The sequence below is a fragment of the Vitis riparia genome, chromosome 5, assembly GCF_004353265.1.
Source record: "Vitis riparia cultivar Riparia Gloire de Montpellier isolate 1030 chromosome 5, EGFV_Vit.rip_1.0, whole genome shotgun sequence".
Classification (NCBI taxonomy): Eukaryota; Viridiplantae; Streptophyta; class Magnoliopsida; order Vitales; family Vitaceae; genus Vitis; species Vitis riparia.
This window is the reverse complement of record NC_048435.1, coordinates 2,857,443-2,885,351: the sequence shown is the minus strand read 5'-3', so window position 1 is coordinate 2,885,351 and position 27,909 is coordinate 2,857,443. Positions and strand designations below refer to the sequence as shown.

The following is a 27,909-nucleotide window of genomic DNA, read 5'->3' as shown; positions in this document are numbered from 1 at the left end:
TATTTTTGGCAGAAATAACTAGCACTTGATCGACATGGGTGCCTAATGCAACTTATATGCCCGGTTTGGGTTGACTTCTGAGAAGTTCAAAGCCGGTTTTTTTAGGTCAAGTTTGGTTAATTTTGTTTAAAGAGTTTATGGTTTAAAAAAGAAAAACTTAATATGACAATCTGGAAAATATTGCTTCTTATGAAAACTTTAATTGATCTTGCACAAGAAGTTCTTTGATATTTAATAGAGCTTTTATAATACCAATATTATCCTTTAAAAAATATGACTTTTGGCTTGGACTTTGACTTCGATTTCTAGCTAAAGCAAAATATAGGAAGCTATCCCAACCGGGCTCATAATCTATGGTGCTCAGTGTTGCAAGCTGGTTAGCTGTTTCCTCCCATTGTATAGTTTCAATGTTTGAAGCTTGAAGCTCAAATATGGGATGTGGAACTGTTGCTTAGATTTAGATACAACTGTTCTAACAAATGATATTTGATTTTCTATCGTTCATCCTATTCTCAATGGTGTAATGTTCTTCTTCTTTTGCAGTGTTCTTGCAGGTTTCTGGCTTACATTTTCCACAGTGATTTTCATTCTTTGTTGTGAACTTTCAACATTTATGGCTTTATGATATATCATATACATACAAGCTTCATCATCATCATCAATCATTGGATGAATAGATATTAGATACACACTCTTTGCTGTTGAAGCTCAGTAATGTAATGTCTTTTGGTGCATTGCCAGAGTTTTGTTTAAGGCTCCGTTTTGCAGTGCTTTTAGAAAACACTTTTAACAAATAAAGTGTTTTGTGAAAAAAATCGGGTATTTGGCAAAATTTAGAAAGTATTTTTAAAAAGTTAAAAAATAACTTGTGGTAGTTTTAAAATAAACACTTGATAAGTAATTTTCTCAAAAATGCTTTCATAATTTGAGGATTATTTAATCATTTTTAACCAAATATTTTTATAAAAAAGTTAAAAATCTATTTTAAAACAAAGGGAGCAAAAGAATATTAAAAAAACTTTTCCACCATTTATCTAAACGATAAGAGGAAAAGTGCTATAAAAATATATCCTTCAAATTTTCTTATTCTTAACTTGTTGATAAAAAAGAAAAATAATAATAATAATAATTATTGTGAAAAATTTCTCCTATATTTTTTCCCTTCAAATATCAAAAGATTAGTTGACCAAAAAATAGCTAATAGAATACAATGAATCCATGTAAAAAATCTTCTAAACTTGTAATCGATTCATTATCATACTTGATAATTTTGCATTATTGAAGGGTTCAATTAATGTATTTTTTTTAATAATATTTTAAAACACATCCAAAAAAGAAAAAAAATAAAAAAGAATCTACCAAGATGGATTTGAGACCCACCCAAAAAACCTCTCATGGGAATTTATTTAAGTAAAAATTAGTTATAATTTATAACCCACCATAAAAAAAAAAAAGAAGCTAAAAAAGCAATTAAATCCGTACTTTAAAAAAGACAAAAAATTAATATTTTAAATTATTAGCATTTTATAAAAGTTCACAAATAAAATTCAAACGTTTGAAAAACGTAATCCAAATTCAAAAAATGTATCACCAAATATTTTTTACTTAATTTGTTTGAAATCAACGGTACGGAAACGGAGAAAATGAAACGACGGAGGAATGTGCGTTTTGGCACGGAAACGGTGGAAAGACGGGGAAGGCTTTGGCGTTTCAAAATTTGACACCCAAACTCTTTGAAATTTTGATAATAAATAAAGAAAGACAAAAAAACACAGAAAAAGGAGATTGCAGAGAAAGGACTGACCTTTTTCCTTTCAAAGTTTTCGCGGTTTTGCCCCCAAATTCTTTGGTTTCTCTCTGGATTTTCTTCAATCCAATCATCATTTTCATCTCTGTGGGTTGATTGGTATCGTGCGCTCCACCTCACGGTGATTTTTTGGAGTGGCGGGGATCGGTGAGAGCACATTCTTTGATCTTTCAATTAGGGTTGTGGTTGATAATTTCAAACCCGTCTGTTTGGTTCCGGGGAATTGAGGACGGGTTTTGGTTTTCGGGAACCAATTTGACGTTCGCAGTTGAAATTGAGGTTTCTATTTTCTTGGCAACCAAACGGGGAGTGCGGTATCATTTGATTTAATTTATTGGTTTGTTTATTTTCGTTAATGTGTTGTTTTGGGTGGTGTGAGTGGAGCGCAGGAGGATCCGAGGGAGTGCATGTGCTGATCGGTGGGATCTGTGGAGCGTTTTTGTGGAGTTTTGGCCACTGTGGTTTGAGATGTGATTCCTTGCTTTTCGGCAACCTGCGGTTTGGGCTTGAAATTGCTTTCGAGATCGGGGGTTTATTAGGTTTCAGTTTTTCTAACTTGCTTCTGTTTAGAACAGCAGAGGAGGAAGCTCATGGCGCCAACAAAGAAGTCGAGAACTGTGACTAAGCGATTCTCTTACGTTAGTGACATCTCCCCCAAGAAGGACGGTGAAAAGGCTAACAAGAGTGGGCTGCGGGTGAGTGTTGGCTTTGTTGAAAGATATTCGTTTTCTTAAATTGCTGCAGTCAATTAAATTTCCCCAAATTGATACAAGTAATATCTGGATTTTTTTTTTTTTAAATTTTAATATTTCTTTTTTCTGAATGTTGTTAGTATTGATTTCATATCATAATTAGAAGGGCTTTTTTGTTTAGCTTCACAAGGCGAGGTGATTTTTTTATTTATTTAAATGGGGTTGTTTGAATGCTAGATCAAGTTTCTTTTTTCGTCAAGCTTTGGTCCTTCTTTCTACAGTGTATCTGATTGGGTTAATGTTTCTGTGATCTCCAATACTCTATGAATTAGCACAAGAAATGTTGAGTTGAATTGGAATTTAAAAAGTAACAATAAGAGCAGGGTGATCTGATTGGAGGTTTTAGAAGGGTTTCAATACTGGCTATACCATACATCAGAAACAAACCTAGCAATGTTCCAAAACAATAAAAACAAGTTCTTTACAGTTGCGTGAGCTTGTTTGTTTGTTTTCTCTTAAGCAAAAGATATTTTGTAGAAAGATGCAGGTAGGGGTGATGGGTCCCTGCATACTATACAGCGTTCAGAGAACACGCTCAGAAAAAGAAAAGCAACTATGCATAGGAAGGAGAAAGAACATAGCAACAACCTACTGCTGCATTCCTCAAAGTTAACAACAAAGTCTGGAAAGGATCTTCTAGAGTCAGGTAGGCAATCATCCGCAGAAAGGGGAGGACAACTCCCTCTCCTTTCCCTCAACTTGATTCCTTATGTGTCACTCTCCTGGCTTAGTTTCCAACCTACGCATAAGGGTAATGGTGTCCAAAACGTTCTCTTCCACTTCTTGCAAACTCAGCATGCTAATGTGTTAGCTTCCTTGCCCTTGTTCTTCTTCCCTTTTCCATAACAACCGTTTTCCTAGGAAGAACCTAGTGTGCACCAAAGAGAGGAAAAAGCACCAACGACACCTCTCAAGCCAACCAGCTATGTAATAATTGATCAATGCTCTCCTCATCCATTTCGCACTAGTAACACCATCTGGAAATAATTCTACTTCTCTTTGCTAACTCATCAAATCAATATCTTTGGGTATATCACTGCCCCCATCAGAAAAAGCCACCTTTAAGGGGCCCTACAACCTCACACCTCTTTAGCTAGAAATTCTACCACCCTATTGTTCATCACCTTCTTATAAAAATATTTGAAAGTAAATACTTTATCTCACTCAGAAACCAATCCAAGACATCTGCTCTTTTGATGAAGTCGTTTATTTTCTGGATTTGTTCCATGACCATCTTTACTTCCTCTAACCCTCAGTCCTGGGAAGTCCTATCATATTCTTGATGGGCAAAAATAAAAATTGAAATGAAGCATCTAACAAATAGGGAGTGCAACCCCAATATATAAGAAATATACAGAACATGCCAAAAGATGAAAATGAACGGAAAAGAAGGTTGAAAACACCATCCCTTTAAGAAAATCAGTCAATGAAATCTAATAAGGACAAAGAGGCAACACCTAGAGACATTTTATACCAAAGGAAAAGGACCTGAGTAAAGGAGTCTTTGAACAATTGATCCATGCTCTTTGCATCTTCAAAATGTCTATGATAGCCTCCTATCAAATGGTCCAAAGCAAATACGATGGGGTAGTCCTTTAACCTTCCTATGTTTCTTTTCTAGAAAATCACATGGCATCACTATAACATCTCTCTCAGTGAATTGTGAAGAACACATGCAGTGTGGAACAGGGAGAATAACGGGTGCCATAGAGCCCTAGCCTTGCTAAAATGAATAAGAATATGTTTAGCTGATTTTTCTTTACCTGTGCACAAGTGGCTATGGTTCACCAAAGGTGAACCTCTTCGTTTAAGCTGATTCAACATTAGAATCTTACCCTAAACAACTCCCAAGCAAAGAAGCCCACTTTATTGAGAGCCCACAAACCCCAAACTTCTTTAATAGGAAAGATGACAACATCCTCCAGCTGTAAGGAACAGTAGAAAGATTTTGACATTAATTTCCCCATCTTTTTTATCCTCCCATGTCAAGCTATCTTCACAGTCCCTAAGCACCGCCACCTCTTGAAACCTCCTTAAAAATTATCAAATACAACCTGCTCTTCTCTTTGAACCAAATAAGCAGCGACAAAAGCTTCTCTATTGGCTGTGTTCTTTAACCTACTTGGGAACCCCTCTTAGCCAATCCACTTTGTGTCATACATCCTGCTAAAATGGCTCTGTCTCCAGGTTTCCAACTGCACAGCGTCAGTGAGAAAGAAATTCCTCCCATCCCGTTCTTATCCCTTCCCAGGTCTTACTCTAAAAGAGGCCTTCTTGAGAGAATCACCACTAATTCCATCCTCATATTTATTAGACACCATTTCCCTCAAGCACCTACTCCTTTCTATCTCCACAACCACTTGCCCAAGATGTCCTTATTTGCCTCTTCAAAGTTTCAAATGCCCAACCCTCTACCCATTTTGGCAAGTGTACCACCTTCCATTCCCATTCACCAAATGAGGTTTGTCCTTCTATCCAAATCCCTTACTCAAGGAGAACCACAATGACTTCTCAAACCTCATCTTCACTGATCCTATAATCCTATAATGGTGGGAACCAACATGAATTAGGTATGCTTGCATTTTTTTACATCTACTGTCATGTACTCATCTGAGATTTGCCCTATATGCAACAAGAGCAGTAATATGGATGCCCGTCTTGTAACTGATTATTTTTTAACAGAATTAATTGATACTCAGGGAGTCAATACTCTAAAAGGTATGACACGACTATTAGTCTGAAATTGAAGTCCTTGTTACCTAATGAAGCATAACTGGATCTGGTACTGTTCAAATGGGGAGTTTCTAGAATACCAGAACATCAGGCTTCATTTCATTATGAACAAAGTAGATGATCTTCTCTTCAAAGAGTTTGGATGAACATTGTTTGTGCAGTGGAATGTTAATAGGCATTCTGAGTGCTTATCTCTCTAGTGAATTATATGGAGTTCAGGACATATTAGACTAGTTTGGTACATGTTAGTGATGGGTATATCAGTTAAAGAGTGTTCCGTATTACTTTATTATTTTTTTCTTTTTGGACATAGAAGATGATATGGTTTGGCTAATCATGTCTGAGAATTAGAATCTTGGAATTACTTTGCAACTAAATGCAAAGCAATCACTTGCAAGGAAAATGAAAAGGCATGAATTGGTTTATTCTTGAAAGGACAAATATTAATGATAGAGGTTGCATGCTTGCATTTTGAAACATTATGAAATTTATTTAGTCATTTGTTTAAAACAAATTAGTTTTTTTAATGTTATATGAGGAAATCTATTGAATGAATGGGATTTAACTATAGGTGTAGAAAATATACTATACTCAATATGTTACAATAGATTTTTATGTAAGATGATACAGATCATGGATATGTCTTGGAATTGTATCATGCCATACACATTTGAATTATATGATACCTGATACGTGTGATTTATGCACATTTGAATGCTTCTGAATTTTTTTCTTAAACGATAATCATTTTTGTATAGAAGTTTATTTAAGGTTGAAATTGAATGTCTTGTTTCCACTATCATAGGATTCTATTCGTATCAATCTTGAGATGCTTACAACAAATTAAACCCCCTCTCTACTTATAGGTAGTTGGGGAGAGTCGTAGTTCTGTAAACGGCCAATGTGAGTTTGTGGTACTTAGAATCTAAATTCATTTTGCACTTTCTCTTTCTTTTTCTTTTTTGGTGGAAAATGAATGCAACGAGAAAACGAAGAGAGGAAAATGAGTAATATTGCACTTCTGTTGTTGACAGCATGCAAAGAAGATTGAAACTCAAATATTTGTTTATTTGAATGAAACATTGTTTGTTTAGAAGATTTTATAGAGTGGGTGTGTATGCGTTAAGGGAGAAGATTTTTTGTTTTTTCCCTTGTTGTATGGGCCCTTTTGTAAGGGGGTAAGTTCTTTTATACCGTAATTCTGTGGGTTGCTATTTTAGCGCCTCTTTGCAATACAATTATATATTTATTGATCAAAAAAAAAAAAAAAAAAGTTTGTTTAGAAGATTTAAATATTGACCTTGAGGATGACAATGTTTCTTGTTTGATTTTTGTCTTTTCCGGAGTGGGTGGTTTTGTTTGTCAATGATTGAACTTGGAAATTTAGAAATTTGTAAATGGCATGCATATACATCCATTGTCAGATTAAGTATATTGCTATACTTGTTTATGCTTATATTTCCTCTTTTGGTATTTTGGTTGGTCACTTCTTTGATCTTGGCAGTCTTGAATGATCATATTTAGTAATGGATCTTTTGGAATTAAAAGTTTAGATTTTTGTTTTGAATTTTATGATGAATACATGTCAGATTTATAAAACCTACATTTGCCCCTTTACCCATAATTTATTTCATAAAATTGGTTATATAACTCTATATTTAAATATTGAAACACATATTTATTAGAAACACTTCATTGATTCATGAATGAAAGGTACGATAAGGATGAGTTATTGTTAGGACAATTGTTTTATGTAGATCTTGTCCACTTTGGGCCCATGGACCCTACTCATTTTAGAAGATTCACTCCTTGTGAGCACCACAAACTTCTCCTCGCAGAAGAGGTTGGCTTTCGCAAGTCAGCCACAAAAAGAAAGAACACCACTTAAGCACAAAGAAAAGGATATAAGGCTCAAACATCTAACACCCTTCACTTCCCTTCATCCACAAACAAAACCCACAAAAACATCTAAAAGTGAGGCTCCCTCTTAGCTCTTGTATCCTCAGACTTATTAACTGGACAATGGATCCAAGTGTTGGAACATCTCAATACTACAGAAAAATCAATGGTCTTATACAACTAAAATCCCATTTCTAAGGTCCTTGCCTTCTCTGTCTCCTAATATGTAAAAAATTAAATTATGATATACTATACTGTATGATGCATGAGACAGAAAAATAAAAAGTATTAGATGATATGATCTATGAATTGACATGATTTATTTAATCATATAACGAGAAGCATTGAATTGAAGTTAGAAATCTTCTCTACGCAAATATTTTGACAGGATTATGGAAACTACTGCTTTTAGCTAATAAGTTGAAAATATCTTTACGACATTTGATTAAAGTCTTAAGACTGAAAAGAAGAGGGAGGAAAGGAAGAGGGGATCTTGTGTCTTACTAAATTAGTGGATTAGAATGTATTGTTTTTGGAATAGGATGATCAGGGTGTCTTTAGGAAGTTGTGTGTCTTCTATGTTATGCAATTCGATTCTAGGAATATATCGTCCTCATCAGTTCATTAGTTCTTTATCTGTTTAGTTGGTGTTGATATTCTGTTCTATTTCTGCAACTAAAGAAATAAACAATTATTTCTTTTTCAGTGACATTGCATTATGGCTCTGAAGGCTGGATCAATAACAAGTATTAATGTTGAAAAGTTTGAATTGCCAAACCTTTAACTTGTCACAATCTTTCTATCATGTGCAGAAGAGGAAATTATCTGACATGCTAGGGTCTCAATGGAGCAAAGAAGAGCTTGAGCGTTTCTATGAAGCATATCGCAAGCATGGGAAAGATTGGAAAAAGGTTAGTACATATTTCATCATGGTACAGTATTCTCCCAACAAAAAAAAGAAGTTAGTTCATTTTCCAACATGGTATAGTAAATATAGGTTACAAGGCAATTAGTATTTACTTCAATTGAGCTTGCTTTATTGTGTGGCAATCAGAATTATTCACTTACAAGTACTCCTCCTTGCAATTTTGTTTGGAGCCAGCTTATGATTTGATGTTCTCAACCTTTTAATGGTCTAGCCCTTATTGGTTTGAGATTTCATCAAATACCTCTCCTATCTTTTTTATTTATTATTTTCACTCACCTCCCCTTTGACTTAAAATAGGGGAGGTATTTGATGAAATTTCAAACTAGGGGGAGTCAAGTGTACTTAACCAAATCTTGAGGGGAGTTGAGTGAAATTAACCCTTATAAAATTGAGGTCTACTGTTTTTACTCAATTCGTGATGGTCATAACATCTTCTGATTCTTGTTCCTTTTGGGTTTTCAGGTGGCTTCAGTAGTTCGTAATCGATCTGTGGAAATGGTTGAGGCACTTTACACAATGAATAGGGTAGGTGTGGTTTTGAATCTTGTTTAAGTCATCAGAATTCTGACAATCAATTATCTTGATTTTTTTTATTTTAAATTTTGTGATGCATTGAAATTGTATGTGATATTTACATCGTGCAAGTTGATTCTAATTTTTAAGAAAAAGAGCATACCTGTTTTGTTCCTTTTTGCTATCCTGTTTGGGATTGCAAATTTAAGTGCACTAAGAGGTTTTGTTCTACAGTATAAGGTCTCGTGCAGTTATGCTTAATGGCCTCACTGGCCCGCCAAAACATGGAATTTTGAGTTGCCTTGAAAATTTTTTAAATCAATATGTGATACTCTAGTTCTGTTGTAGTACGGAAATTCTAATAGAAATATATGCTACTAATTAGGTTTGACGCCCTATGCAGACCTTTATTTTTAGAAAGTAGCCTTAACCCAGAATATTTTTGGGTCGTTATTTCAACTGATTTTACTCATGAGTCTAGCAAGTTATCTTGCAAGTTCTGAGTTCAATTTTACTTGCCAATTTTTTGGTTTCTAATTTCTATCCCTTCATGCCTAAGATATTTTTGCCATCTTCTTTATACAGTGTTCATCACTCTTTCATCTCTCCACAATGAAAATTTCCTTTCTGAAAAATATCTGCTTCCTGCTTTCTGTTCCCTTGTTTTAGTGTTATTGATGCTCTCTGAACCAATTGACAACGGGAAGGAATTTAATGCTTTCTGAGCAAGTCTTGCATGTCTCTGGTGTGGCTTGATGCTAGAGTGAGGTGAACTACACTGTCTGTGTTTTTTCTTAGAAATGTACAGGCATGCTCTGGTGGTAGCTTTGTGACTGATCTCACTATGCAGGACTTTCAGCTTTTCCAGAAAGTCCCTTTTTTTTTTGTCTTTCTTGCATTGAGACCTAACTGAGTGACAAGTATGTAATAACTTGACATAGTGTGGTATAGGTAACTGATACCAATATGTACCATACAATTTGCATCAGAAAGGGGAAAGAGCAATACTCAGCAAAACCCTAAAATTATTTGAACAATAATTTGCTCCTGACTTGGAATATCCTGTGCATTGGATCACTACACTAGTGATAATGACACTTGTAACTGCTTTGAGGCGCATAATATCTAGGTTTTATACTAGGCTTCAACACATTTAGGGTAGCATCTACTTTTTACAATAGCCAATTGTTTTGCAGAATCACGATACGCCAGGGACATGCTTGTTTTCTGTTGTTTATTACTATTATTATTCTAATTTTAAGCTTATGCCTTAAGTGCTTATTACAGTATTTTGGCCAATACTATCCCTTATGTGATGAATTCTAATCCTTAAAAATAGTGAATATCAGGCATTAATGATGAGGTTTTCATTAGCAACAGAGCATGGTTTTCATTAAAAGTTGGTGATTCATGTGCTATATTTTCAGGCTTACTTATCTCTTCCTGAGGGGACTGCTTCTGTGGTTGGACTAATAGCAATGATGACTGACCACTACACGGTTCTGGTGAGATTCAAATTTAATTTCAACCAAGGTTTTGGATTTTCTATGCCTCTTAGTTTCTATCGATATGTTTCAGTTGTACTTATTGGGAGATTGTGTTTAGCACCCAAATGTTGTTTTCCCTTTGACTTGTATGCACATAGAGAAAGGGAACGCCAAAATTTGTGATAAAAATGGAGAAACAACAGGAAGAAAAATGTACTTAAGCCATCTGAAATGATAACAGTAATAGTGCTATCAGTGCAATTGGTTTGCTGCTACTTCTGCTTTGAATCTCAGGCACCCAGCTTTTAAAGAGGAATGTCTCTCTCCCCCCACCTCCCCAAACACCTTCTTTGGGGGCATGTGAGGCTTTTTTTTTCTTTTTTCCCTGTTCTAAAAGTGTGGAAGAAGTGTATATCTGGGCACATTGACAAGCACCTTAGATATTAAATGGTAGTATAGTATATTTGATGGTAGTACAATAAATTGGTTATGCTGTGTCAGGAGGGAAGTGATAGTGGACAAGAAAGCAATGATGGAACCGGAACATCACGAAAACCTCCAAAACGTGGTCGGGGAAAAATTCGGCCTAACTCATCTAAAGAATTGGATGGGCATTTTCCTGATCTGTCGCAGTCACCTTTAGCTGCACCAACTTATGGTTGCCTTTCATTGTTGAAAAAGAAGCGCTCTGGTGGTAAACACTCTCTCTCACTCTTTACACACATGTGCGCACGCGAGCGCACACACGCGCGTGCACACACACACACACACACACACACACATATATATATGTATATAATTTTGTCAATTCCTGATGTAAACTTATTAAGGAATTGAGAGGTAAAATGTGAATTTCTATGTTTGGTTTCTTCTTGGTGTACTTTTTTAAATTGGTTCCTGAAGTAAGATGGCTAATTCTTTCTCATTATAATGAAAGTGATATTGAGACTTGAATTTGCTGATGCTGCTTTCTGTCTTTTTAGGAAGTAGACCACGAGCTGTTGGAAAAAGGACACCCCGATTTCCTGTTTCATATTCATATGATAAAGATAATGGCCAGAAGTACTTTTCTCCAACTAGGCAAGGTCTGAAATTAAAGGTAGATTCTGTTGACGATGATGTTGCTCATGAGGTAGCATTAACATTGGCAAAAGCATCACAGAGGGGTGGTTCTCCTCAAGTTTCTCAAACGCCAAACAGAAGAATGGATAACATTAGATCATCACCTGTTCAGAATGGTGAAAGGATGGTACTTGTTTACTTTTTATTTGATGGCTTGTGTTGCTTTTTGAGCATTTATCATGAAATTGATTGTAATTGACTGTAACCTCTTCATGGGATTTAGCATGCTGATTCAGAAATGACCAGTGCCAAGATTATTGGTAGTGAAATGGATGAGGCTGGTTTTGAAGGAAGTTTAGGAAGCATGGAAGCTGATAATGGAGATTATGCTAGAGATAAAAATTATTTGACAAATGCAGAAGGTGTTGGTACAGTAGAAGTTCAACAGAAGGGGAAGAGATTTTATGGGAAGAAGGCAGAAGTTGAAGATAGTGGTAACAATCATTTGGATGACATAAAAGAAGCTTGTAGTGGGACGGAGGAGGGACAAAAGCTGAGTGCTGTCAGAGGAAGACTTGAAACAGAGGTTGTGGATGCAAAAATTGTACGGTCCTCTTCTCAGGGTACAAGGAAGAGAAGCAAAAAGGTTCTTTTTGGAGGAGGTATGTTTGCATTAAAATTCTACTGTTTTTCCTTTTATATAATTATTTCTTATGACTATGCAAGTTGCCTTTATTTTAGTACATAGAGCAAATCCAGTTGTCTTCTTTCCAATTTTGAATCTTCTTTGTTTCGTTGACATATTGTTTTGTTTCTTTTCTTTTTCCCATTTTGTTTGGAACATGCTGCTTCATATCCTTTTGTTTTGCTTTGTGTTTTTTTTTTTTTGGTTGAAAATTTTTCATGCGGCATGAGTTGGTGTGTAAATGAAGAAGATTCCAGGTTCAATTCCATGTAATAAAAAAAAAGTTACCTATGATCCATGTAAAAGAAAAGTTTCCTATAAAAGTACATCTTTTATGATAGGAAACTGGATTGAGGATAACTTTCTTTATTCTCTTCAGAATCTTGTCTTGTTCATTCTCTTGAATTTTTCACAAAATTTATTGTTGAAGCAAGTTAAGCCCTTGACTCTTGGCTCAAGTGGCAAGGGGTTTTGGTTGGGAATGAAATGGAAAGATTTGGGATTCTATTCTGTCTCCCAGAAAAAAAGAACCTATGAGAAAACGATTGTTGAAGTAGATATCTCTTCCTGTTACAAAATTTTGTCCAGTAAAGCAGTGAAAGCATTGAGGAGACTGTGCTGGAGAAAGCTGGAGACAAGCAAGATTATGACTCTTTACAAATTTCAGTTGGTGATGATTTTCTAATGATGCACCAAAAATTTCAGGTTCAAACAGCTCTTGTTGTTTGCTTCTGAAACTGCGGCCTGATTCAGGGTTAGCTAATTTAGGAAAATTAACCCTTGGCAATTGTTTGTGTATTTATATGTGTGAGATTGATTATAATAGTAAACATAAAACTGTGATCTTTATCAACTCGAATCTTGTGTACTTATACCTCAAAACATGGGAAAAAATGTGAATTATATTTTGTCTTAGGAATTTTGTCTTCTTGTTCAACATTTTTGGGTCTCTTGGATGCTGTCTTTGTCAATGTGTACTGGAAGCAGAATGCAAATTGTTAAGATTTAGTAGTTGAACTGTTCCAAAAATTTTATTTTGTTTTATTTATTTATTTTTTAGTTTTTTCGATTGTACAACCTTGCTTAACAGGCTGTAGTGGAATGTATATTTAGTTATAGCTAGTGACCAAGTCTGATAACAGACCCCTTGTGCACTCCGATTATGCGTATTGATATTTTGTTGGCATTATTGTTTAATATGATCTAGTATTTTTTTTCTTTTCCTGATTTTTTGTTTGCTGGGATTCAATTCAACTTGTGCCTGTCCTTGATGCTTGTGTGTATTTCAAGTATTACGCATTTTTTATTTTATTTTATTTCTCTGTGTAGATGAAGGCACTGCCTTTGATGCCCTGCAAACTTTGGCAGATTTATCCTTGATGATGCCTGCAACAAATATTGACACTGGTAACAAAATTTCTTTGAACTTTTACCCTTCTTAAGATATTGTGATGACTAGTCAGGCTTAGTGAATGGATAGACTCTCTCTCTTAGTCTCTCTCTCTCTCTTGCATGCACACACGCCCCCCCTCCCCCCTCTTTGTGTACTACTTCTAGCATTCATACACTTACCTTAGACATTTTTAAAATGTTGTGCAAATTAACATTTTATAAAATGAAATATCGAGCTAGATAGCTCTGAAGGGTATGCATACAACATTGATAGCTGGTACTGTTTTTATGATATATTTTTGAAAGATTTCTTGTCATATTTGATGGTTTTGATTTTTGCTTTATTTCTTTTATTTGCTTGAAGGGTACGGTCTAATTTCACAGTCATTAGCAGATACCATTATGCCAATGGCATCCTTGGTTCTTTATTAACAGTAGCATTGGTAGGGGATTCCTGTGTTTTTAGGAATTTATCAATCAAATGCATCTGTGCAACCTTATGAATGATAAAATATTGTGGGAATCTCAATGCTATCTGATTGTACTTGGTTTTCTTATGAATCTTGAAATGTATTTTGCATGCAGTTTGCCCCATCATTTCAACTGCTAGACTAGCATGGTATGTGTAAAAATTCTAGTTAACTTGAAAAAAATAAAATGGTTCCACCAATTGTCAAAACTTCTGTTCCCATTGCTCATGTCAAATAATTGATTACTTGTGGTGAAAGGAGGAGCATTTTTTTAAGTTTTTATATTCTAAAGAATGAGTGGCATTCCCAAAGCCACTCCCAGTTGACCTTCAGAGCAGAATTTGAGTTGAAACATGCCCTTGAGGCTTGGGTTAAGTGGTAAAGAGTTGGAGATGAGGTTCCAGGTTCACATCCCGATGGGGACAAAAATTTACCTACATTTTTTTTTTCTTTTTAAGTTGAAACATATTTTTGTATGTTTTAGTTAAATACTGGTGGCTTGTCTGTCTTTTTATCCCCTTCTTTTTTACTTCCCTGGTTTTCAAGCAATCCTTTTTGTTCTATTTGTTCTTGTCATATCCTTCATGGTACTTGTGGTATTATTGATTGTCAATGAGGTGAGGTTAAAGTATTATGATTTTATTTTATATTGAATTTATGTCCTCTGTTATTATCTGATTTTCTCTGTCAATGTTCAACTTTTTATTTCAAAACTTATACCTCAATTTTTTTCGAGATTTGATTATTTATTATTTTTGTGTAGAATCTGTTCCAGTCAAGGGAGAAAATATTGATATCGTTGATGAGTCTAAGACGCTGGATGTTATGCCTGTGAACCATAGAAGAGAAAAACCTAGAACCTTGGGAGCTAAAGTGAAAGGGAATAATTCAGTTCCTGGAGTCAACATCCCACCTCTTAAAGCATCGAAACTCGAAAAATTCTCAGCACTTGATATTAGTTCTTTCCCTGAAATAAAGGAGGGGCCTCAACCATCTATCACGGGAAGCCGGAAAAGAAAACAGAAGTCCTTTGGCTTTAAGGTTAGATCTACGTAACTTTAACTAGCATCTGCATGCCAGCCCGTGTTTTATTTTCTGCTGATATTCTGATAGATGTTTCATCCAGCTCATGACATTAATTGTTTACCATTCACAAAATTGTCTGTCTATTGCAGGGTATGGAAAGTGAAACTCATTCCGATTCTAATTTGAGTGTTTCCCAAAAAACTGAGGTGTGCAATTCTTTTATTGTTAAATACTTTTTAACAGTTCTATGGAAGTAATGACTTTGTTTTGATTACAAAAAACTTTGCCAATCCCATTTCCTAAAGAGTATATAAGAGACCATTTTTATATGTATCCAATAACTAACCAGAATTGTTTTTTTTCCCTCTCTGGAAGTTCAAATTTTTAGGGTTATGCTTTGCATTGTAAATTCATAAACTTTCTGTACAGGTATTAAGGTTGAAATCGTTTAATTCACATATAGACTTCCTTTAGTTTGGTACTTTTTGCAACTGGAATTGCAATTTGATTTTGTTTCACGTGCCTTCTGTTTTGTATATCATGGAACGTTTGCCATCTTTGATGTTATTTTACTACTATTCTTGGTTCTAGGCTACAGATGAAGGGAAGAAACCTGTGAGTAAAGGTAAACGCTCTTCTCATAGTGCTTCACACCCAAAACAAGGGAAGTTGGTAAAACCTCCAGAACGCTGTTCTTCAAGTACTGAAACCAGAAGAGAGGAGAACTATTTGGTTGTACCTGCACAGGTTTCTTCTGCCAACCAGGTTCATTTACCTACTAAAGTGAGAAGCAGGCGTAAGATGGATACTCAGAAGCCATCTTTCCAGAAAGATTTGAGGTTTGCTGAGAATTATGTAAATGACCAACCTATAATACCCATTCCTTCAGTCCAGGACAGGGCACGCACTCTTAAGGTTAAAATTTTTTGTTATGTCCATTTATATAATGTTTGGTTCCTTAAAGTTTAAATATTATTGTATATATAAATTTTAATTTCAGGAAAAGCTTTCTAATTGCCTATCTTGCTATCGGGTACGGAGATGGTGTGCTTTTGAGTGGTTCTACAGTGCAATTGATTACCCATGGTTTGCTAAAAAGGAATTTGTGGAGTATTTGGATCATGTAGGGTTGGGCCATGTTCCAAGATTGACTCGTGTTGAATGGGGTGTCATAAGAAGGTGCTTGCATTTCAACTTCTCATGTTTTATGCAGTTTCTAGGCTCTGTGAAGTGTCTTCTAAAGACTTAACTCTTGCTTTCTTGCTAGTGCAGTTCTCTTGGAAAACCGCGGAGATTTTCTGAGCAATTCTTAAAGGAAGAAAAGGAGAAGCTTAACCAATATCGGGATTCTGTTAGAACACATTATACTGAACTTCGCGCTGGTACCAGGGAGGGACTTCCAACTGATCTAGCACCACCTTTATCAGTTGGACAACGTGTTGTTGCTCTTCATCCCAGGACAAGAGAGATTCATGATGGAAAAGTTTTAACAGTTGATCGTACTTGGTGCCGGGTTCAATTTGAGCGGCCTGAACTAGGGGTCGAATTAGTTATGGTAATGCATTTCTTGACTGACAGTGATTATAACATAGTAAATGTTCTTTTTATCTGATTAAAAATGTTCTTGGAATCTGTAGCTATTATGATTTGGAAAATTTGCATTTTTTCAACCAAAAAAAAATGGCACAGTCAAGTTTTTATCTCTCTCTTTCCCCCCCCCCCCCCCCCCTTTTTAATGAAAAGAGTAAATACAAAGATAATAGTCAACTGCCTGCCAAAATCTTAGAAATGGTCTATCTTGGATTTCCTTTACATTGCCCTAAAATATGATTATTGAGTGAAAGACACTGATATATTATATGGTCCTAAGCTTCTTGACAATTTAACGTGGCAACTTTGCCTACAAGACATCAACATCTGATGCAGTGAACATGGGATGTGCTGCTTCTGCTATATCATGTCCTAGATGATATTCGTGGGAAATATTACATTATAGAAATTCAATTTTTTTTTAGAAATCGTTTAGTTGATGGCTATTTTACTTGTTAAATATGCAATAAAATATGGATGACAATGGTGCAATAGTATTTGTAACCTTGCAGTTGAATTACATATATATTGAACTATAGTTGCATTCTATTGATTTATTTTGGTTTTACTTCATCTCTAATTCCGAGTTCTGCAATATGCCCAGCGATTAATTAACTTCAATCACTTGGAAGGCAAACTTCTTAGACCATTCTGTGTAAAACACCAAATTGTTACTATCTCTTCTATGTTTTCTTTAATTTTTACAGAATCAACATGCCTTGTATAAAAATTTTGAATCTTTTTTTTTTTTTTTGATCAATATAAATGTCAAGTATAAATGATAAAAATTTTGAATCTATAATAGTAGTGGCCCATATTCCTTTAGGCACATGCATGGGCATTGTTGCATATGCTTGAAACCTATGGTATGTTAGACAGACCAAACACCTGCCTACTGAATTCCATTCAGATATCCCAAAACATATCAAATTGATCAATTTGGCCAATTTTGTATGAGCCCATTTGAAATTATTAGGAATTCCTGAATTGTTTGAAAATTGGAGTGAAAAATAAAGCAAAGAGCATAACTGAAAATTTAGATGGTTGAGCCATGTGCCAATTTTATTCCAATGCCCCTTAACTATGCTTTGCAATTTTGGTATGATAGTGAAGGTGTATTTTGTATCATATTGATTCCAAGAGATTGTGTCAAGTGTTTCTTTTTATGTTGCAACAAAAAACTTAATTTAGGTTTTTTTTTTTTTTTTCTAATTTCATTGCAACTTTTACGAAGTATGGCAATGTTTTTGTCCCCTAATCTCTGTTGTTTTCTTCAGAGAGCATGGTGTAATAATTTTCTTGTTACAGGATATTGATTGTATGCCCCTAAATCCATTGGAAAACATGCCTGCATCTCTTACAAAACACAGTCTAGCTGTCAATAAATTCTTTGAGAATGTCAGTGAGCTCAAAATGAACGGAGGACCAAAAGACAGGAAAATAACAGAGTATGGGAAATTTTCTACGAGTGAGAACATGGAGAATATCGATGGCCCTTCTCGTCTTTCCCCATCAACCTATCCCATTAACAATTTATTAAAGCAGACAAAGGTCAGTAGGTTCTCACCACTAAATCTGCTTGTATGCATATCAGATTCGGTGGATTTCTATAAACATTTGGGTTGTAAAATGTGTGGTCTTTCTCTTATTTTAAAGACTGTTAATTGACAGCAAGAGGTGTTTTTCATTCTGAAAATTAATATTTTCTTCTTTTTTTTTTTTTTTGGGAAAAAGATCTTTATTGTGATTTGACATGCATTTCATTGTGCTTGTATGTCAAATCTTAACTCCTGGATTACTTTGCTTTTATTCTTTTTGCTCTCTCAGACCGAAAAACCTATGTCTATCTCCATATCAGAATCCCAGTTCAAACTTTTTGGACTATATGGAAAATCTCTAAATAAAATAATATTGTTCTTTTAAAGTATTATCTAGTCCTTAGAATAATGACCGGAAATTTAATCTTCATGTATTCCATTTTAACAGGATACTGTTCTTGATTGTTGGAATTATATTGCTAGAGTCAGCTAGGAAAAAGGCTTGTCCCAAATTTTTGGTGTTGGTTATACAAATGATGTTTAGCCTCTCCATAGAGGGCCTTATGTTCTGTTATCCATCATCTTTGTCCCTTTTGTCTGCATCTACGTGTTTGTGGCTTCAGAATTGCAACTAAAACTTTTATGGCATGTTTACTTCATTCCCTAGGAATGAGAGGAGGTTATTACCTTTCTTGGAATTCCAAGTGTTTGTTCTTGGAATCAACCTGAACGTGGGTCCCACTTATTTTTGAGGAAACCCATTCCTCCGTAGTGTAGAATGGGTTTTCTGCATCGCCCACAAAAGAAACCAATTCCCTTTCATTCAGGAATGAATATTTTGCCTACATGTTGCCTTTTTTTCCTTATCCCATAGTTTTTACTTTTATTACTTAATGTGCAAATATTATTTGAGTTATGCTTATCCTAAATTCGGCAGTTTAATTAGTAGTAAAATATTACCTTTGTACTAAAAAAATACTTCTTAAAATATATATATATATATATATATATAAATCCTTCTATAAAAAATATTCCTTTATATTGAAGATTAAAATAACAAGGAGAATTATTTTTTTTTTCTTCCAATTTATTAATATAAAATCCTTAAAAAAACTAAAAAATTTAATATCTTAAATTCTATAAACAATTACACATTTTAAAAATAAGTAGAAAATTTTGCTAAATTTTCAAGTTTATTGATCCATTTCTCAAAATTTCCTGGTTTTTACTTTCTTATTTTTAATTAGAGAAAATTTATTAGTATAAGTTTATTTTAATAGGCAGTTTCTTCCCTCACAAGTTGATTTGAAAAAATGAATCTAGTATTTCACGAATTAATGAGGTCCACTCTACTTCTAATTTTGAGGTGCAATATAAACTATATAATATTTTAATAATTTTTTTGTGTCTTTAATAATTTTTATTAATAAAAAAGAAAAATAAACTAAATATTTTTTTTTATTAGCAGTGAGTCACATATTATAAAATAAGTAGAGAATCTTTTTTGTTTTTTTTTTTTCTCATCCAAAATCTATTTAGTCAAACAAAATTATAAAATAAAAATACAATAAGTAATCTATTCCTTTCTACATAATTTATTTATCATGCCTTTTTTTCTCTGAATGATAAATGTTAAAATATTTTTTATAAGGATATTATAGTAAAATTATATATTTCATTCTATTTCCTTCATTGCTAGTAAACACTTCAAAAGAATAGCTTTCGTTCCCAATCTGTTTCCTAATAGTTTTGTAAATGCTTCAATAGAATTTCTGATTCTGATTCCTTTTATGCTCTTTCCTTCCCATTTTGACTTTTTTTTTTTCCACTCTGTTTCCTGAAAAGTTTAGTAAACATGTCATTATATTTTAAGCATCCAGAAGTAGTATGATTGTGAGATTTTGTACTGTTTCATTAGGTGGGTTCAACAAATGCTAATTTCCACGCTAAAGTTGGATCTGGTGAAGCTGCTAATTCTCAACAAGTGGCAAATTCTCAATCTATTATACTGGCACAGAACCAAGGAAAGGAAGCTGATGTCCAAGCTCTTTCTGAGCTGACTCGTGCTCTTGACAAAAAGGTTGGACCACTAATACTTATTTATGCATCAGCTCTGGATGTTCTCTAGTACTATATTTTCATTCAATAGTATTCTGTTTTAAACTGCTTATATCCTTCATCTTAGGTAAAACAAACTTTTTTTTATGTCCAAATTGTCATTTTCCCTGTGTTATTACTCTGTCTGTCAAGTATACCTGCTGTGTCACTACTTGATTCATATTGTCATAATGTCTCTATGTTTCAGTAGAATCACAAATCTTTGCTAGAATTTTCCTTGGGGTACGGATCTATGAAAAATTCGTCCAAAATAGTTTTAGGACAAGCATCTGGATTATTTGTAGGAAAATATCCAAAATAACCCTGAAATAGTTTATACACCAGTCACTAAATTTGAGCTAAACTGACAAATGATGAAATGACATCTTCCCATGGCTCGGTTTGGTTAAGTTCTGAATCAATGAACCAGAAAATGGCTTCTTATTTTCTGTCCTCCTTGTTTGCAGCAGGAGTCCAATTTAAATAGGAAGTCTTGATTCATTTATTTCATGTGCTTGATTGCTGTTGAGCGGCATTCCTACAGTGAGCGGAAAAACTTGTGGAGTAGGAATTTATTAATCTTGTTGTATAACTTAAGAAGCAAGTCCTTGGATTGTCACATTCTGATTAAGTCATCTGATTCAGACTGACCAGGAATCTTAGTGATGAGATTTGTAGTGATCAGTAGTTTCTTGGTAAGTCGATAATATGAGAAGTTATGAATGAGAGTTTCCATATTATCTGACCCTGAAGTTTAATTTTACCAAGTCACCCAACCAAGATAGGTGTCCTATGGCAGCTGTAAATCCTAGTAAAATGATTTTGTGAGAAGATCTGTGCTAAGAAGCTGTTGGTATTTGAATATTGTTGAATTTCTATCTTTCCTAAAAGTTTAAGCTGTTAGAATTTAGGCCCAAAATATGAGTCATGCTCTAACAAATATGATAAAAGGTTTTAAGTTCTGAACCCACTTCTGAAAGCCCTTTTGCAAAAGCATCTCTTCCTCCACTTTACTGAAAAGTGCTTGTAGACCAAAAATTTCTTCTACTTCTAAAATGCTTTAATGTGCAGCCTGACATGCTGTCAAGCAGTTCAACAGTCAAAAAGAGCTTTTAGGCTCTGAACAGCCTCTGCAATAGGAACCTAAATGAAAAGGTTATGGAAAATTAAAAGATACACAAATCAATATTGAATGACTTTGAAGATTATATGATATTTTATATGACCATTATTCATGTTTCAAACAATCATTGAAAATATATAAACTAATGCCAGATATTTGAAGTCACTGACACATTTAAATACCACTCTCTAATGGGTAAATTTAGATGCTTCATTTGGAATAATTTGATCCTTTCAAGCGATGTTCCCAATTTATACTTTGTGAGTTCATTGCGATCATGGAAAATGACAGTCTTTTCTTTCTTTTTGCATATTGTATTTGAGTATATTCCTCAAGCAATAGAGCTTAGCAAAGATGGGAATGTTAGATTGATAAGTGTTATTGTTTTGAAATGTTTGCAATTAGTTACAATCCATGGTGCCTAATCCTAAAAAATATGGATGCCTAATGCAATAATTTAGCATGGAATTCTAAATCCTGCCTTTTCCAGCCACAAATGCTCAGTTAATAAAACTAAAAGAGCATTGAATAGAAACAAGGGCCAGAGTTAAAAAAACCTATGATTTTTTTTTCCCTTTTTGAGCAAGTACAACCTAATCTTCTCTTGGATTGTTGAGAAGCTGTAAGAAAATGAAAACCAGCTTTGTATTTTGTGACAGTGGCTCCAAACCTGACCAGCTACAAAATTCATGTTTTCATATATTTTCTTGTGTCTTAGCAGCAATGAAACTAAACATTAGGGTTTTCAGTTTCACATGAAAAGCAGCAGCAGAGCCGGAAAAGAGGTTGAGGGGGGGCAATATATAAAACTTAGTTTGAGGGGGCAAACCACTTACATTGCTTAGTGGTAGGCAGGTAGTTTTCTCAAAATTTTAGGTCAAAGGATCAAATCCCATTACCCTTAATATTTTTATCAAAATTTCATTTGGGGGGGGGGGGGGGGGGGGGGGGGGGTGGGGGGGGTGGTAGTGGTGGGGGGGGTGGTATGGGTATTTGCCCCTCCTGGGCACTAGCTGGCTCCGCCACTATGAAAAGCAATAGTTGAGTACTAAAATTTAAACTGAAATTCATTTCAGATAATGGCTGTAATCATGTTGATTTAAAAAAGTTAAAAATAAAAGATATAGAAAAAATGAACTTAAATTAGTTCTAGTTCAGATCATATATGTTTAAGTTAATCCACAGGTTGAAACACTTTTTCTATTTTGTAAAAGCATGATCCTAATATTGGAGTTGGTTTAGTTTTCTTTTTTGTTTACTCCAGGGTTCCTCAGGAAAACATGGATAAGAGGTAGCCTAACATCTTTGATCTTGCCCTCTTTCTTCTTCTGTAACTTTTACAGTCATATGAATAAAAAGGTCAGGTTTGGGTTGTTGTTTTTCATGCAGGAGTTTCTCTTATTAGTTCAGAATTTTGCAAAAATAGCTAATTGGTATGTATAAGTATAGTATATTTGAGCTTGTTTCACTACATCTCTGTTCATTTCGTGAGTTTCTTCATCTTTCTTCTGTGTGTAGATAAATTTTATTTAGTTTAGTTTTGTTCCCTTCCTGATTAACAGTTGGTTACCTACTTTTTCTAATTTGCCAGTTTTATGTCTCTGTGGTATGGCCATTCATTTTTATCTTCATTCAGCTATTATCATAATCTGTTTCACATGATGTCATCTTTTTTCATCAGAAGCCATAGAAACTCATCCAAATCTTCCTATCAGGACTCTGGTAGTTTAGAACTGAGCTGACGATTCCTATTATAATATGTAGGAAGCAGTGTTGTGTGAATTGAGGCGCATGAATGATGAGGTGTCGGAAAACTATAAAGATGGGGACAGCTCTCTTAAAGAGTCAGATCTTTTCAAGAAGCAATATGCTGCTCTACTGGTGCAGTTAAATGAAGTTGATGAACAGGCATGTTTGTTTCCCTGGACTACTGTTCAATTTTTTTAGTCTTATTGTCAATGTGCAAACTGTTTAGCTCCAACCATGCAGCAAGTTCTTGAGTTTATTCCTTCTGTATGCAGGTTTCTTCTGCTTTGATTCACTTGAGGCAACGCAATACTTATCGAGGAAACTCCCCAGTTACATGGCCAAAGCCCATGGCCAGTTTAGCTGATCCTGGTGGCCTTGTGAGCTCATTTGATTGTTCTTCATGCTACACACAAGAATCGGGAACCCATGTAGTTGAAATTGTTGAAAGCTCAAGAAAGAAAGCCCGAACCATGGTAGATGCAGCTATGCAGGTATGAGAAGGCCTTTTAACTCTCCTTTCCCAGTTGCCTCTAAAATTATTTGGGGTTTTTTTTATTTATTAAATAAGCAGTTATTTTCAGTCCATCTACTATGTGATACATGCAAAAATAAATTCTTTCAATGTCTTGGACCATATATGGAGTTACATGTTTATAAATTGTGTTGTTATCTCCTTAGTGTAATTTACAGACTACTGAACTTGCTAGCATGGCCATTTGTTTTGGGACCTTATCTCAATGTGGTTAAATGCCCATCCAATTGGTGAGGCACCATCTTTACTTGTTCATAACCTAAAAATTCACTTAGGTTAAAACCTACCAGAAGATGGAGAGCTTTTGGGTAGACTGGAAATGCTCTAGGTCAGTAAGTTTCATGATATGAAGAGATTTTAATATCTTCATTGGCAGCGTGCAATTTCTTTGTTAGCTAGGTCACTGTAGTTGCAAAAATAATTAGAGTTCTTGAAAAACTAAAGGGAAAAGAATTGAAGAATGAATTTTCAGTTCTATTCAGAAACCTCACGTCTTCTTTCTTTTCTCTCTCTCTCTCTCTCTTTTTTTTTTTTTTTTTTTCTAATTTTTAATTTTTGGTTATTTAGGGATTTTATCAGTGCCATTGAGTCACACAATCTATGATTCCTATATTAGCCAGAATGCTACTTTACATGTGAATGATACCTAATGCACAATGTTCATGTTTCAGCATAATGGCATGAAACATTGTTATTTACTAGATTTGTGCATCTAGTTATATAGCCCAATCCATCCATGCCAAGTACCCGTACAAATCAGATGATGCGTCTCTGTAGCTGATACTTCAAAACCATGGTTTGGGTTTATGGGTTCACTTCAATGATTTCATATTTCATTCCAACAATGTTGGTGGTGCTTTAGTTTTTAGGTCCAGTACAATGTATTTATTCTTATTACAATTTCCTGTTAAATGCTCCAGGCAATGTCATCATTAAAGGAAGAGGGAAATAATGTTGAGAGGATTGAGGATGCTATAGATTTTGTGAACAATCGACTTTTAGTAGATGATTCTGGCATGTCAACTATGAGATCTTCTGCTGCCCCAGATCCACTTCATGGCAGTTTGGCTTCTCAGGATCAGTTTACTTCTTGTACATCAAACCCATTGTCAGGTAGTCAGGCACCTGATCTTAAGTTGAACATTTCATCTGATGACAATGAAGCACAGATCCCTGCAGAACTGATCACACACTGTGTTGCTACTTTGCTCATGATTCAGGTAAACTTTTAGGATAATGTTCCCATGTTTTCTGTTTATACTATATCTAATATTTTTAACGGAATACTCTTCAAAGGAAATGGGAAGTCTGTCCTGCAATTTTCTTTTATTTAGGGCCTTGCAGTGGTTGTATACAAGCTTTTGCCTTCTATGATTTTTTACACTATTTTATTATAAACAATTTTTTTCCTTAATGTTTCATTTATGAGGTTTGAAAACTAAGACCTTGTTTGATAACTGTTTTTAAAAACAATTTTCTATTTTCTAGAACAAAAAAGTAAGAAAATATGTTTGATAACCAAGAAACAAAAAACAATTTTCTATTCTTAAAAATAGAAAACATTGTGTTTTCAGATAACAACTTTTAAATATTTTTAGTTGTTTTCAATTACTTTCGAAGAACTTGTTTTAAAGAACAACTATGCAAATATGAAGAATGATTAAAAATAAAGCACTATATATAAAAATTATTTTTAAAGCATATTTAAAAAACATAGAAAACTATTTAAAAATATTTGAAGTTCCCTAATAGACTCTTATTCTACAAAACATCAGACAACGATTTTTAAAAACACTTCCCAAATAGAACCTAAAAAAACAAAGAATGTAAACATAAAAGTAGATTTCATTAAGCTCTTCTTATGTTGGGTGTGGTGGTAATTTGAGGATCAGTAGCTTAAATTACAGGGTGGTCGCACACCCAACCATTCATTCTAAGTTTTATTGTGGTTGACTGATTTTGAAAACCAAATGTCTACCTTTCTTGTCAAAAAATAAAAAATAAAAAGTCAGTTTAATAAACAAATTAACTTTCAACTTAATTATTTATATATGTGTGTACCGACTTTTATTCTTTGATGGTTCTTAGATGGAAAAGAATTGAGTGGTTAACAATGCTTATTGTCCCTTGGCTTTTAATCCTCCATATAGCAGCCCTATATGAGAATGAAATGTTCAGGATGTCCTTGTAATTTTGGACAACTGGACAATAGATTTCCTATATGTTTTATACATTAAATATTCAGGGGATGGAATAGCCAAATCAATTTGAACCTTACCCAACTATTTTAGTGGGAGGATGAAAGTTATTTGATGAGAATGTGAATTTTTGCATCAGGTTTACCAAGTTGTTGGGCAGGGTGCAAAATCACAAATCTCTGGGGGTTTTCAAACCCCTTCTCTTGCATGTATTCTGTCTTATTCTTTTTTTCCCCCATTTTTCTTCCTCATTTTTCTCTCTGTTTTTATTTCTACTTTATTTTATTTTTTTTCCCATTTTGCTTTGAGTGGGGTGAGAGGGGGATGAGAGGAGAGTGAAGGGTTTGGAATACAAAGGTTCTAGTCTATAATATTATGAGTAAGTTGGTTTAGTAGCAATTCAAATTCAGAGTGATTATTTGAAGGGGCTCTTTGTTAAACTAGCTCTTCTAGATTTTTCTGATTGTTAGCATTTGACTTTGCCCTGTTATGAGATGCATGGTTGTATTGATTGTTATACTAGATCAATAATTCTATAACTCCTGAATATACTATTGGAACAAAATGCAGAAATGTACAGAACGACAGTTTCCACCAGCCAATGTGGCCCAGATATTGGATTCTGCTGTTACAAGTTTGCAGCCTTGCTGTTCGCAGAACCTTCCAATTTATGCAGAGATACAAAAGTGCATGGGAATCATTAGGAATCAGATATTGGCACTCATACCTACATAGGTTAGCACCTACTTGAGCCTTCCGTCATTTATGTTAATCTGCAGTTCTAGAGAGTGAAGTTTTCTTTTTCAGTGCTCAGATCATGTGAACTGTTTTTCTTTTCCTGTCTTCAGTTACCTCCAACAGGAATCGGTACATGTATCAGTACATACTGGATGTAATTCTGTACATTACTATTTCAGAATATGAAGTTAACTTCTCTTTTTCGAAGAGGCAGTACAAAAGCCAACGTGTACTTTGCCGCAGAGGTCCACTCAGGTAGAAGCATGAGGTGATCAACTTCCCTTTGGTTGATGCACTTGGCTTTACTATAGAGCTAGATAGAATTGTTGATGAATGAAAAGCCATGGAAATTGAATTCTACATATAAGAACAGAAGTGATCACATCTTCACTGTTTAAGTCAATGATAAGAATGGGCTCATGTCTAGGGCTCAAGTTTCATGATATAGCAATTTGTTTCTGTTAGGAATGGTTCATATTCACTGCAGTATTAATCTCCAAAAGCATGATTCTGAAAAGGAATGAATATAAGTGTTGTCAGAAGATTAGGGAATATAGGATGCATGTTAGCAATTTACAATATTATTGAACAACAAAGTCTCTTCGATCACTTCCAGCATATTAGTTTGCATGTCTGGGCAATAGAATTGTTGGAAAAGTGGTAGGATGGCCAAGACCCCTTATGGGATGAGATGGATTTCAATTTTATTGCTTCCAGCTTTCCTATTTCAACTAATTCTATCAATTTTTGGCCTTCCCATCTTAACTAGTATTCTATCAATTACTATTTTATTTTCTTTAGGTTTCTTGAATTACTTATAAAGCATTTTCTTTTATCTTTACTACTGATTAGTTTTGTCTAATTTATATTCTTTTCTCAAGTAAACCCTTTCTATTTTCATCTAACTCCATTCAAACATATATTTTTCCTCTTAAAAAAAGAATGAAATTCCTATTTGTAATCTACTCAAAAGAAGCTCATCCTGACAGGGCTATTAGACAGTGGCCTAAGTGTAGAACTATTTCTGGCATTTCTAGTTTTTCATGGGTTAAGTTAGTAATGGCATATCAAGGTCATATAATTAAGAGCTTGAAGTAAAAAATTGAGTTTCATTTTAATGCCTGAAATAATATTTCAAAGCTTTTGTATGCTCTTCATTGCTTGTGAGGATAAGTCCAATCTGTACGAGTATATAACTAATGAAAAATATAGCATCAAAGGAACTAAAAGGGACAAGTTATTTGAGGCACACGTTTTAAGCTATATGCTTTAACAAAAGACTCGATAAGATTAAGCAGGGGTGTTCCACTTATCGTAAGGAGTTTTATGCTGTTGTAAAGACTTCCATCATCGGAGGTATTACATATATTCCTCAGGAATTTTGTATTGTATTTCGACCATCAAATGTAGAAATACTCGTTGTGGGGGCATTACATAGTGCATCAGTGGTTTGTGTTGGATGCTAACCCATCAAATGTGAAAGTACCTTAATTCCCATACGAAATTGGGTTGTGAGCAAACCTATCTGGAGTTGGATGTTTTACAAACTCCAAACTCTGAACGTTCATTGCTTGGATTTAAGAGGATGAA

General features: G+C 34.4%; 1 protein-coding gene across 2 annotated transcripts; it reads left to right on the top strand.

Moving 5' to 3' along the window:
- The first annotated feature begins 1,772 nt into the window (after window positions 1-1,772).
- LOC117914316 (protein ALWAYS EARLY 3) lies at window positions 1,773-26,766 on the top strand. Of its 2 annotated transcripts, none has more exons than XM_034829600.1 (22): window positions 1,773-1,954; window positions 2,197-2,277; window positions 2,386-2,502; window positions 8,004-8,102; window positions 8,582-8,644; window positions 10,060-10,137; window positions 10,621-10,813; window positions 11,103-11,368; window positions 11,465-11,843; window positions 13,196-13,273; window positions 14,492-14,769; window positions 14,904-14,960; window positions 15,346-15,669; window positions 15,755-15,933; window positions 16,027-16,309; window positions 17,653-17,895; window positions 19,801-19,962; window positions 22,867-23,010; window positions 23,124-23,342; window positions 24,304-24,603; window positions 26,152-26,316; window positions 26,430-26,766. In XM_034829600.1, exons 3-21 carry the CDS (start codon window positions 2,398-2,400, stop codon window positions 26,314-26,316), a joined length of 3,615 nt encoding a protein of 1,204 aa, XP_034685491.1. In that variant the 5' UTR covers window positions 1,773-1,954; window positions 2,197-2,277; window positions 2,386-2,397; the 3' UTR covers window positions 26,430-26,766. The 2 variants fall into 2 exon arrangements, with proteins under 2 accessions (XP_034685491.1, XP_034685490.1); XM_034829599.1 differs by having other exon boundaries at window positions 2,197-2,305.
- The last annotated feature ends 1,143 nt before the right edge of the window (window positions 26,767-27,909 follow it).